This window comes from Seriola lalandi, unplaced genomic scaffold, assembly GCF_002814215.2.
Source record: "Seriola lalandi dorsalis isolate HSWRI2012SDOR001 ecotype SW California unplaced genomic scaffold, Sedor1 jcf7180002054917, whole genome shotgun sequence".
Taxonomy (NCBI): Eukaryota; Metazoa; Chordata; class Actinopteri; order Carangiformes; family Carangidae; genus Seriola; species Seriola lalandi.
Window position 1 is genome coordinate 1077448 of NW_019525469.1, and position 12691 is coordinate 1090138.

Here is a 12691-nt window from a genome sequence, read left to right on the forward strand (position 1 = left end):
TAATGAGAGCAGCACTACAGGCCTCAGTGTGATAAACAAGGCTGTGGAGACAACGTGACTGTAACTTCTCATCATTTAAACAGCAGAGTGTGAGGTTACAGTGTCACTTCACTTCTTTTAAAGAACCTGAATGTTTGACGGTTCATTTTCAACTGAACCTGTTTTGCTCAGTGGAGTCAGATGCAGAGTTTTCCTTTTGTGTCTTAATCACTGAATCATTTCTCCATCTTCACTAAAACCTTTAAAACTATACAATGTTGTAAGAAAAACAAACTGTATATAAAATAGAAAAAAACCCTCTGAGCTTCACATGGTTTAACTTCTCTATTGAAAGCTGAAACCTCTGAACGTGTAGGGGAGTTCATGTGTTATCAGCTGTTTCCTGTTTTTCTGTTAACGTCTATGAAAATCAACTCACAGCCTTGAATCTTACAGCAAATGTTTAATATATACAATATATATAATATAACAAATCAGGGCCGAACTGCGATTATGATATGAGTCACGATTATAGTGGGAATGGTACTTTCTGCATTATCACTTTATTAAATATAAAAATGATGACGATGTGATTTTTGTTCCTTTAGAGCAGGAGAATATGATCTGTAGGCCGGGGCGTCTCTGTTGCACCGTAACACTTCATTCACAGTTATTTATGTTGTGACACATTTTACCTTTATCAAAAAAATGGCAGCTCCTGCAAACTGGATATTGCACTTGAGATTTTGATAATATTTCGATTTTACAGCCCTATAGCGTTTAATTTAGTCCATTATATCTTTATTTTAGCTCATGAATCAAAACATGTAACAACCTTTTTCTTTTAAACCTCTAATCCAAGAATCTCCAAACTGTGAATTAATTTTCTTCTTTTTCACATAATGATCTTTTAATAATAATCAATTATCATCTGAAACTGATGTAACTGTAGATTTCAGGGTTTTACATAAACACAAGGGACAAACTCACATCTTCTGAAGATGCAGGTGATTATTTCTAACAGTAAACAGAGGCAGCGTGCACAGCTCCAACTCCTGAGCAGCTCTAACGTGCTATTTGTTTGCCCCCCCCCCATTAAACAAGAGGATTATTTATCAGTGAGCGCCTGTGTATCTGTGTTTGTCCTGATCATTTCTAACAGTTTGCTGTTTGAGATTTAACACACCATCAGTGTTCAGTCAGCCAGACAGGAAACGATACGTGACGACTGAAATCCAAACCCACACCACGTGGAGCACCTGCTGAGCACCCGACCTGCTGCTAATTAGACTTCCTCCATCATTAATTAACTTTTCCTATTAAGTTTCCTCAACCTGCTCTTAGTACAGGGCTGTTATCCAACAGATAACACACACACACACGCAGACGCGCGCATGCACACACACACACACACACACACACAGAAACAGAGTAATCATTGAAGTTAGTCTCTGAGGAAACTCTTTCTCCCTGAAGGATTTCAGAGGACCACGAGGACCAGGCAGCCTGCTAATCTGATTGACTGAAAGGACTTGTTACATCAACACTGACACATCCCATGATGCACAGCAGGTTGTGCTTTATTGGCTGGTTAGCCAACTCTACTGATAACCACAATAAAGACTCCAGACTGAACCACTGCTCGACCTTTTTATAATTCAGAGTTTGTTAACAGACTTATTTTCTGTTCTAACTTTTTTCTTGGCAGCGGACTTTGTCTTTGTTTGAGACACTTCAGGAGGCGTCTGATTGGTCCAGCTTCATCCTGCAGCAGGACAGCAATCTTCAGAGACTAGAGGAACCAGCAGTCCTGCAACAGATGGTCTGGACCCCACAGAGTCATGATCTCAGCATCATGGAGTCAGTCTGGATCACATGAAGACACAGAGACCCTGAGACTGAGAACTGAGGCAGGTTCTCCAAGATGCTGGAACAACCTGAAGAACTGTGAGCAGGTGTACGAGGAGAACTGGGGCTGGTTTAAAGGCAAAGGGGGTCATAACAGATACTGATATGATTCAGGTTCTTTTTACTGCACTTTTTACAAAGGTAATTGATGAAAATAAAAGCTATTCATGGCTTCATCTCTGAAAACATCCTTACATCACTTGGACTGTATGCCACTCCTGAAGCTGCAGCTGTTTTCAGACAGTATCAACTTTTAGTTTTGTGTTGGTCTGGATCAAACTGACTGAAGTGTCTCCACAAGAATAACAAAGCAGCTCCTCTAACTGTCTGAATTAGACTCATTTATTACAAAGTTTAAATCTGTGAGGTGAAATGATGCCAACACAAACACACACTGACTGACAGAGACTGATACTAGACATTTCTGTTTATCAGTTTATAAACAGATTGTTTGACAGAAGTCGTGTTGGGAAATCTGATCACAGATCAAGATGCAGAGGCGACCAAAACAGAAATCCCTGCTATCATCCAACAGTCAGATTGTTGGTGATTCGTGCGATTAAAAAGGTTTCTTCACCCGACACACTGGACATCAAACAACAACTGATCAAGTGGAAATGTGCCCCAATTCTAAAATTAGTTGTGGTTCAGGGTAGGAAATGAATTGTGGTGCTACAGAGACGCCTCGGCCTGCAAATCATATTCCCCAGACGTAAGGGAATGTAAAAATCAAATCATCATCATTTTTGCATTTTTTTTTTTTAAAGTGAAAATAAAAATGAAAAAATGACCACTCCAATTGAAAACGTGACTTATATCTCAATATCTGCCAAAATGATGACAATATTATTTTTTAATTTTTTTGCATATCATTCAGCCCTATTTCAGGGTTAAAATCAGGCGTTAGAGACTCATAATGCGAGTGTCAGTCAGTTGTTAAACAGAGCCTCCTCTCAGTGCGACAGTGTAGTGTAAAAACGACGTGTGACGGGAAACAACAGAAGAAGAAAGAACAAACACCGACACAAAGGAGTGATGAGTGTTTTCTGTGCAACAACAGGCTGAGAGTGAACCGAGCTCCGTCCTGACAGATTGTGTTTGTTCAGAGTCTCTGTAACAGACTGTCAGTTTAACATGAGCCTCCTCCACTCTGATCTGCTGTTAACACGATTTAACCTCTCCGCGTTACCATGGAGACAACCAGGCTTTAATTAGAAACACACATTCAATTAGAGCTGGACTAGATTCAACACACACACAAACACACAAACACACCTACACAGACTGCACGTATAAACAAACACCCACGTACGCATATATTCATTTTTACAAAGATGCTTCCTGAAACATCTTGTTCTGAAAAACCATATGTCTGTGTGAGTGTGTGCATGTGTGTGTGTGTGTGTGTGTGTGTGTGTGTGTGTGTGTGTGTGTGTGTGTACCTCCAGCTGAAGTGTGTGTTCTCTCTGCAGCTGCTTGATCTCCTCCTGATGTTCCAGAGAGTTCTTCTCTATGTTCTCCTGCTCACACACACAAAGACACACAGGTTGTCAAGTCAGACGATAACAGGTGACCGGAGAGCTGAACACAAAGAGCTGGCGGTGAAATACACACAGGAAACATGAAGACACAGAAATCTGCTCATCGACTGAAGAGTAGAGAAATATCTTAGATCATGAGGTCATGAGCAAATTCCATCCAGGTAAAGAATCACCTGTTACACTCAAGTCCAGCTTCACGTTTGTAATATTTCATTTTATGACAAGTAAATACATTTTTGCTGTCTGGCTAAATGTTCTGTTATAAAAACATCATCCGCCTCGAGATGCAACACAAACTATTTCACAGAAACGTTCAGAGCTAAATCAAAGTCACTCCCAGTCTGTGTACGAATGTTTTTTTGAGCAAATATGATCTGAGGGGAGTTTCAAAGTTTACTGTGCAAAAAGGTAAAGGAGCGGTTTAACTGGCTGACAGACCTCGGCCTCCTTGAGTCGTCTCTCGAACCAGCCTTTGGTTCCCTCCATGGACTGAACCTGAGCCTGTAGCTCCTCCACCTTCGGCTGAAGACCCTCCAGCTCTTTAGTCCGAGCCTGAAACACACAGATGATAATCACACTGCAGACAGACACTAGGTGATAAGATATGAGGACTGATTGTGCTGAGGGAAAGTAGAGTTTTGGAGACATTATATCAAAATCAGGAAATCTACCTTCCTCCTGCCTCCCCTACTCCTGATTCTCCTCCTTGTTCCTCTCCTTCCCCACTACCTCACCCATCACCTTCTCTCCCTGTTACTCTTATTTCCTGTTTCCTCCCTCTTCCTCCCCCTCTTTACCTTCTCATCTCTTAGCTGCTGTCGGATCTCCTCCTCAGAGCGATTCTTGTCTTCATGGAGTCCTCTGAGCTCCTTCTCATACCGAGCCCTCACCCCAAGAACCTGAGAGCAGAGAGGAGAGGAGACAAGGTGAGGAGAGGAGAGGAGAAAAGGAGACTTCAGATATCATTCACAAAATATTATGCAGTTGTTTTGTATTTCTAGGGAAAACTACAAGACAAAATTAAAAGGACAAACTGAAAAGAAAACATGAACCCTGCAGTCAGAGTAAAGAGCAGCATCATCTCTGGAGTCTCACCTCCTTCTCGTGCTGCAGTTTGAGGTCTGACAGCGCCTCCTTGTGGTCGGACTTCTCCTGGTTCAGCTGTATAGCCATGTCATCCAACATGGCCTTCCTCTTCTCTGCTGTCTGCTCTCTCACACACACACACACACACACACACACACACACACACACACACACACACACACACACACCCGTTACATTTGTGCTGATCATTAGTGTGCTTACAACCCAAATGGCTTAATGTGTTTGTGTATCTGTGTGATTGTATGTGTCACACAAACAAGAATGTGTATTCTGCTTCTCCTCTGTTTGTGTGTGTGTGTGTGTGTGTGGATGTGTGTGTGTGTGTGTGTGTGTGTGTGTGTGTGTGTGTGTACCTTCTTAGCCTCATCCAGCTCTCTCAGCAGTCTGTCCTTCTCTTGTCCTTCTTCTGTTAACTGCTCCAACAACTTCCTATTGGCAAAACTCGACTCCTGAAAGGAGACAGACAGAGAGTAGAGATGATTAGTAAATCGTCACGGGGACAGATGGATTTTTGTGTTCAGGATCATGTGGAACTCAAACTGGATCAGGACTGGGACCATTTTAAACTCAAAAAACAGTTTGCAAAGAGGGAAAGTCTGTGGTCTGGAGTGATTTTTTTGTATTTTGTATCATTGTTTGTAAATTGTGTTTGTGTAGTTTTATCTGTATTTTCTTGATGAGTTTTGTGTCTAATGTAGTTTCATGTATTTCAAAGACCCATCTGAAAACAGATTTTATTTTTGATAACTGAAGAAAACTGTTTACGGTTCTTTCGTTAATCAGACCTACAGTTTATACAGATCCACTAATCTTAAAACAATTTAAATACAAAATATGTGAATAAGTTGGGACTGTTATTTGTCTAGTCAGTAGCAGATTTCCTGTTAAAGGTGTATGTTTTACCCACAGATACAGCAACAAGAGGAACACACCAGTATTCCTATCACGTGTGTGTGTGTGTGTGTGTGTGTGTGTGTGTGTGTGTGTGTGTGTGTGTGTGTGTGTGTGTGTGTGCGTTTTACCTGCAGCTGGGAGTCCAGGTCGTCTCTTTGAGCTAACAGACTCTCCTGTTCAGCTCGTCTCTGCTGCAGCTCAGCTGTCAACGCCTCCTGCTGCTCACGCAACAGATTCATCTCCTGCGTCTTTACCGTCTGGATCTGCACACGATTCAACAACTTTATTTATCTTTAGTTCTTTAAATGAAAAACCTGTTAGTGCAGAGTTTGACATAGGTGACATTTGGTGACAGTTATTGATAGTAGGTGACAGCAGGTGACAGTAAGTGACAGTAGGTGACAGTTATTGACAGTAAGTGACAGTAAGTGACAGTAGGTGACAGTTATTGACATTAGGTGACAGTAGGTGACAGTAAGTGACAGTAGGTGACAGTAGGTGACAGTAGGTGACAGTTATTGACATTAGGTGACAGTAGGTGACAGTAAGTGACAGTAGGTGACAGTTATTGACAGTAAGTGACAGTAAGTGACAGTTATTGACATTAGGTGACAGTAGGTGACAGTTAGTGACAGTAGGTGACAGTAGGTGACAGTAACTGACAGTAGGTGAGAGCACGTGATAGTAGGTACTGAGGTGTTCCACAGAGTAAAGACGGAGTAAAGTCAGCAGATGGAGATGGATGAGTTGGATGATTCAGAACATAAACTAGGTTCTAGTTGGGTTCTATATGAACTCCATTTCTAAGGATCCAGGGTTTCTGTTAAGGAACTGACCAGTGTATGGGGTTCTCAATGGGATTATCTTCAACAACAATCAATACCAACTACTCAGTAATGGGTCCTGACTATAGATGTGGTTTAAGAAAGAGTTTCAGAAATCATTAAATATTCTGTGATTAGCGCTAAGTCAATTTTACAAGTGTTAAATTTTCAAGGTACGCAGCTTTAAAACATTTTTAATATTTACCGTAGGGTTGGGTTCTAGGAAAAGTTTCAACTTCAGATCATCAATCTAAAGGTTGTCTACATAAGGGTTTACTTTAAGCCTAAGATATAATTACCTGTTCAAGAGCGCACAGATTAGTCCTCAGAGCACTGTTCTCCTGTGAGATGGGTTATAGTTTCATACTCAGTAAGATGTTGACTTAAAGGCACAGTTCTGTAAATGTAAAACGGGTTCTAGATAGTGTTACTGGATCTGTTCCAACATTGGTAGTGTAGTTATGACAACACTATAGTTGTTATGGATACAAGGAAACTCACCTTTTCTAACTGGGTTTAAGGTTAGGGTTATGTGTGAATACCAGTTCTAGAGCAGCTACGCTAGTACTCAGATCAGGGGTGGACCGGGTATTTGAGCCCATCCCTGCCCCCCCCCCTGTTCCTGCAAACCACCAGACCACTCATTTTGTCGGCTAGGTGTTACACTCTCCAGGTATATTACCTGTTCTAAAGGTGCCAAGTTTGTCCCGTGAGATAACGTAGTGTTAGGGATCTATGTAACGTTCTCTGGCTAGTAGCTACGTTAGTCCGCTGAACACTATTTCGGGGGTAAACTTCAAGATGATGTTCTGCAGGGTTATTACCTGTTCTAAAGCTGCTAGGTTTGTCCTCAGAGCATCGTTCTCTTGCAGGATGTTGTCCACCTGCTCTTGACTGACTGCACTCTGACTGGCTACCTGCAGTACCAGCGAACCACAGGCAGGGGGCAGCACAGAGAACAGGAGAGAAAGAACCACAAAGAAAAAGAACCAAAAAGGAAAATGTAAGCAAGGAAAAAAAAAGAAGAGAAAAAAAAAAAGCAATAACCAAAACAAGAAAACCCGGATATAAACATAAACAGAGACACAACCAAAACAACACAAATATTAAAGGTGAGAATAAGAGACAAAAAAGAGAGATAAAGAACAGGTGAGGAGGATAAGACAAGAACAGAGCAGGTTAGAAACACAGCTCGAGCAGCAGGCAGGGAAACAAACACCAGGCTAGTCCACTGCCAGAGTGGTATTGGAAAACATATTTGTATTTTTCAGTCATATGAAAGGGCTGGGTAAGAAAAATCAATGTGTATTATCGAGCTCTGTCTCCCTCTCTCCACACGAATCATTAGTATTAGCTTTTGAAAACAGTTCTTGGTGAATATGAATCAATTTTTCAAGATCAATTCACTTTGGCAGCGAAACTTCTTCACAGAAAAGAGACACAACAAAGCAAGCGTTTCTAAAGTTTTCAGTTTTATGCACATTCCTCCCATCAGTCCTCACTCCCTCCCACCCTTCCCTTGTTTCCTCATCTCCTTCCACCTCTTGCCTCTGTCTCTCCCTCAGACAACCTTCTTAGCCCTCAGCCTTGTATTGGACAACATTAAATTGACTGGGCTTTACTTCAAACTTCTTGATCAGTGTGTACAAGAACTTGTTGTTGCTAATTACGTGTCAGTTTTACTCAGTTCAGTCGTGCTGACCCTGAGATCTGCGAACACGTCTGGGAATCTGGTTTTCTCTGCCCGAAGTCAAGGCTCACAGGCTCTTGCTGCAAAATGCCAGGATGTGTGAACACTGGGTAGCCAGTTACTTCCATTTATGTCTTCATCCTGTGCGTGTGCGTGTGTGTGTTGTACCTGGTCTTTCAAAGTGTGCAGAGCCAGTTCATGCTCTTTCTCCTTGCTCTGCAGCTGCTCTCTCAGCTCTGCTGTCAGCTAAACACAAACACAGGTTACTCAGTCTAACAGCATCAGCAGTGACAGTAGTTGTAGTTAACAGAGAAGAGATGTAACTCTGTGCATATTTGGTACCAGTTAAAATGACACAGATCATAATCCAATCCTTTCATTACAGTTGCCTGCTGTGTTTTCTCTCAGCCTGTTAAGTGTTGCGGCTCCTCTCCTTTAAAACAACCGGGCTCTGCAGTGCAATATTCCACTGTGTAAGCCACCGAAAATTAGCTTGTGTCAATGTGAAATATTATTTGTGTGATTCAGACATTGAGGTGGAGAACATACACAGGTTGACTAACCTCCGATGCTGATAATCATTATCATGTCATTTTAGCCGCTGCTGAGTGTCAAAGCGGCTACAATGACATCACCAGTATTACATGATATCAGCTGTCACTAATGAGGAACTAGATTACAGGCATTTATTATCCTTAGCTGTTGTTGGTTTTTAAGCTCTCTGCACACCTCTGTTAGATCTTATCAAAGACAGTTTGTGAGTTTCAGTTTCTCTTTTGTTCCAACAAATCCAACAGAGTGAGACTTTCTATCAGATCGTGTCATGTCACTGTCAGTGGGACATTCTCCCTGAACCGAACTTTTTCATATCAATAATTTAAGCTCATAAACTTTATATTTTTGAACCATCACTTTCAGTATTAGGATCATTAACCGCATGAAAAATGAGGTGTGTGAGATTAGGTATTCTCCAGCCGTGTTGCTTCAATGTGTCGAATACACAGGCTGTTTAATCAACATTTAAGTAATACAACTTTATGAATTGATTGGACACAGTGTCAGCAGGTACTCAATATCATAGGTTTCAGATCTGGCCCCATAAAACTTGACTGAGACACCCCTGGCACAGAGAAAAGATCATGTAGTTAAGTTGTCATGCTAAGGAAGAAAAGCTGTGTGTTACTGAGGTCTGACCTGATTGGCTGTCATGAGGTCTGACTGTAGTTTCTGGATGCGGAGGTTCATGGCCTTCAGCTCCTCTTCTTTCCTCTGGTTGATCTCATCGATCTTTGTCCTGCAGAGACACAAACAACAACAACAACAACAACAGGTTCACATCTGCTGTACAACACAACAAACAGCAAGAACAAAAACATCAGAAAAACCATGGACATCAGATCCTGTCAGTACAGTGGTAACAGTACTGTAAAGTAGTAGTAGTAACATGTGCAACATCAAGACAGTGGTACTTATACAAACTGCTGTAACATGATAGTAGCAGTACCTACAGTTGAGAGACTGTTAATGGCAGCAGTAGTAGTATTAGCAGTACAAATAGCAGTGGTAAAATTGGTAACAGTGGTAGCAGTAGTATAAACACAAGTAGTACAGTAGTACAGGAGGTAGGAGTTGTAGTAGTAGGTCTAGTTGTGGTAGTAGTAGCAGTAATAGCATTAGCAGTAGTAGTAGTAGGAGCAGTAGTAACAGTGGTTGTATTAACTGTCATATTTGCAGTAGTAGCACAAATCACAATAATGGTAACAGTAGTTGTAGTAGTACTGCATTCAAAAGTTTAATAAGTAAAAGTACACTACTATAGTATTACTATCAAAATATACTCACAGTACCAAAAGTAGTGCAGAATGGCCGACTTCAGAATAATATATAGTACTGGATTATAACTAATGATGCATGTGTGTGTGCGTTAATAACAGCTGGCAAAGGTTGAGCCATTCACAGCTTTACTACTGTTATGGTCTGAATCTGTGGGTAGCTCGTTTCCAAACCTGTGCAGTAAAATGTTGTGGAGTATAAAGTAGCTAAATCTGGAAATACTCAAAGTACAAGTACCTCAAAATTACAATTAAGTGCACTACTTAAATAAGTACTTAATTGTATATCACCATTGGTCATAAGAGTAGCAGTAGTTTGATAGGTAGCAGCATCAGCAGAAACTGTAACAGTAACAGTAGCAAGAAAGGTGACAGTAACAGTAGTAGTATGCACAGTAACAGTAACAGTAGTAACAGTAGCAGCAGTAGTAGTAGTGGCTGTTAGAGCAACAGTAGTAGTAGTAGTAGTAGAGGTGTATGTCTGACCTGCTGTCATTGTACAGAGCCTCCTTCTCTCCCTGCAGACGCTGAAAACTGCAGAAAGACACAAACACAAACTTCATTAAACACAAACTTCATCATCCATCAGTCTGTTCTAGTCTGATCTGCGTAAAATTCATACAAACAGTTCAACTTTAAATAAACATCGTGACAGCTGTTCAAACACTGTCTGATTGTAGGACATGTTCTTCGTGTTCTTCAGACTGTTACACCCGCTGGAGGAGATGGACTACAAAAGCTTCACATTAAAGTAATTCTGCTGAGGTAGAGTCAAACTGAAGGGGTCTCACCTCTCCTGCTTCTTCTTTAACTTATCAGAGAGCTGGAGAAGAATCACACAGAAAGACAGGAAGTCGCAAATCAAAGCTGCTTTTCATTCTTCATTCAAACTTTTGTTTTCATAAACACTGATAAAATTCAATAACTACCTTTGTTATCTCTTCCTGTAGCTTGGTGATTTCAGCCTGTTTGGACGCCTGCAGGCAGACAGGGGACAGACGTTTAGAACCGTCTCAGAGTCAAGTGAACAACACAGAAACGCAAACACTCACTGTCCACCTTTACAGTTTATTAGGTACACCTGTAGTGCACTTTTATAATTCCTATAATGCCCAATTTTTGTTGATAGTGTCATAGAGATGTTAATTCATGTTCATGTTTATTACAGTTTGGTGAGATGTGGACATATAAGGAGAGCAGCTCTGTTGTTAAACTGTCCAATAAAAACATAAAACTATCAACAAATACCAGATCACAGCAGGACTACTGAGATCACCCACTGCCCCCCAGGATGATGACCATGGATGCTGACTGAAAGGTCTAACAGATCCTCACATATCGCGAAAACAAAAGATCTAATTTTATGTATTAGTGTCTGAATCACTCTGACAAAAACAACCAAATATTCAAAGTATAGGCAGTAAGGCTGTCTGTCTCAAATTCTCAGTTATCGCCGCTGCTTGATGTAAAATGCATGCTGGGAGAACTTGGACTTGAACTGGGAGAACTTGGACTTCAGACAGCTGAAAACATTATCTCTAAAACTAACAAAACACAAACTATCTGCACACTGTGTTTCATCAGAGTGATCGTGTCCACAGTCAAAGTGAAAGCTGGACCTTTTAGCTGATGTGACTTTCAAAGAAACCTGCAGGAAAAAACACATGAATTATTAGTTTGTGTGTTTTTTCCCGCTCCCTCTATGTTCAATAGTGTCTGACAGAGAAACTGTCATTATCTTAAGGTCCTGTTTGTTTCCAGGGAAATGTTTGGGAACATTTAAAAAGCTCTGTATAATAAAACAACACTCTGGTGTGTTTGCTGTCACCGGCTGGTGTTGAGTGAATATTGTGAAAAGGACGAGATGACACGGTTACAGAGCGGCAGGCTCCTATCGGCCTGGTACATGCTGACATTTTACCGCTGCTCACCAGCTGCCGTTCATGTTCTTGTCATGAATTAATTAGTTTCCTCTTTCACACACAACATGTGGCCATTTTATCTGCCACCATTTTGACTTTCTGGACTCTGGGTCAGTGGGGACAGTAACAGCAGCAGTAATGTCACACAACTGGAAGTGAGAAGAACAATCAGAAGCAGGTGACAGTTCTGTTTGTGTTTGAAAATGTTTATCTCAGGTACAAGTCAAATGTTTTACCAATATTTTAACAAAGTGTATTTGTTCATATTTACCCACAGGGGTTTTTTTAACAGCAAAACGCTAAAACTTTGTCTTTGGATTCATTTATTATGTTTTCTTATCTGGGGGAACAAAGTAAAGGGGAAATGGACATTTAGAAGAACAGCTGCTGAACCTGCTGGTCACAGTCAGAGCTGCAGGATCAGTGACAAATAACGTTACCCCACACACAATCATTACAAAAGACACATCTGTAAAACAATGAAAACCATTTTCTCCATGTCTCCATGGAGAATTTGATCCATTAGGTCCAATAAAAATTTCAGTCACAAAGAGCCGCATCAATAAATTATTTTCATGTCGTTCATGTGTGTGTGTGGGGGTCAGGCAGCACGGTCAGAGAAGGACTGAGCGTCCTATATGGGCCTAAAACTGCAGAAACCTGGAGAACATTTTTGCTGCATGCACCAGTTAACAACTTTGACTGGAATAAATGGGAGAAAAGTGTTTCCAGTTCTCTTCAAACATCCATGGATTAAAGTTTAGCCGATAAAAAATGCTTCAGTGATGCATGACTAAAGATGATATGGACCAAGGACCAGCACTGCAGCCACATGTTTTCACTTTTCTGTTATAGCTCAAATGTGTATTTTTTCCTTCTCTTCATGGGTCACAGACTCATGTGACATGACTGAAATAGCAACATTTAAATCCTATATAAATTAAATATTCTATAATTATTACATTTAAACGCAGACTGTAAAGCAGCGTTCTGC

General features: G+C 40.9%; 1 protein-coding gene across 3 annotated transcripts in view; it reads right to left on the reverse strand.

Moving 5' to 3' along the window:
• gripap1 (GRIP1 associated protein 1) overlaps nt 1-12691 on the reverse strand; it is a 42408-nt gene that overhangs the window by 18624 nt on the left and 11093 nt on the right. For 2 of the 3 annotated variants that reach the window (XM_023431150.2, XM_023431148.2), the window contains exons 10-21: nt 10705-10752; nt 10567-10598; nt 10262-10309; nt 9138-9237; nt 8112-8189; nt 7078-7170; nt 5558-5692; nt 4889-4984; nt 4524-4634; nt 4226-4327; nt 3867-3980; nt 3330-3407 (exon numbers count right to left, since the gene is read on the reverse strand). In XM_023431150.2, the coding sequence (XP_023286918.1) occupies nt 3330-3407; nt 3867-3980; nt 4226-4327; nt 4524-4634; nt 4889-4984; nt 5558-5692; nt 7078-7170; nt 8112-8189; nt 9138-9237; nt 10262-10309; nt 10567-10598; nt 10705-10752 (1035 nt within the window). The remainder of the gene's footprint in view (nt 1-3329; nt 3408-3866; nt 3981-4225; nt 4328-4523; nt 4635-4888; nt 4985-5557; nt 5693-7077; nt 7171-8111; nt 8190-9137; nt 9238-10261; nt 10310-10566; nt 10599-10704; nt 10753-12691) is intronic. The other variant, XM_023431149.2, reaches the window with a different exon arrangement.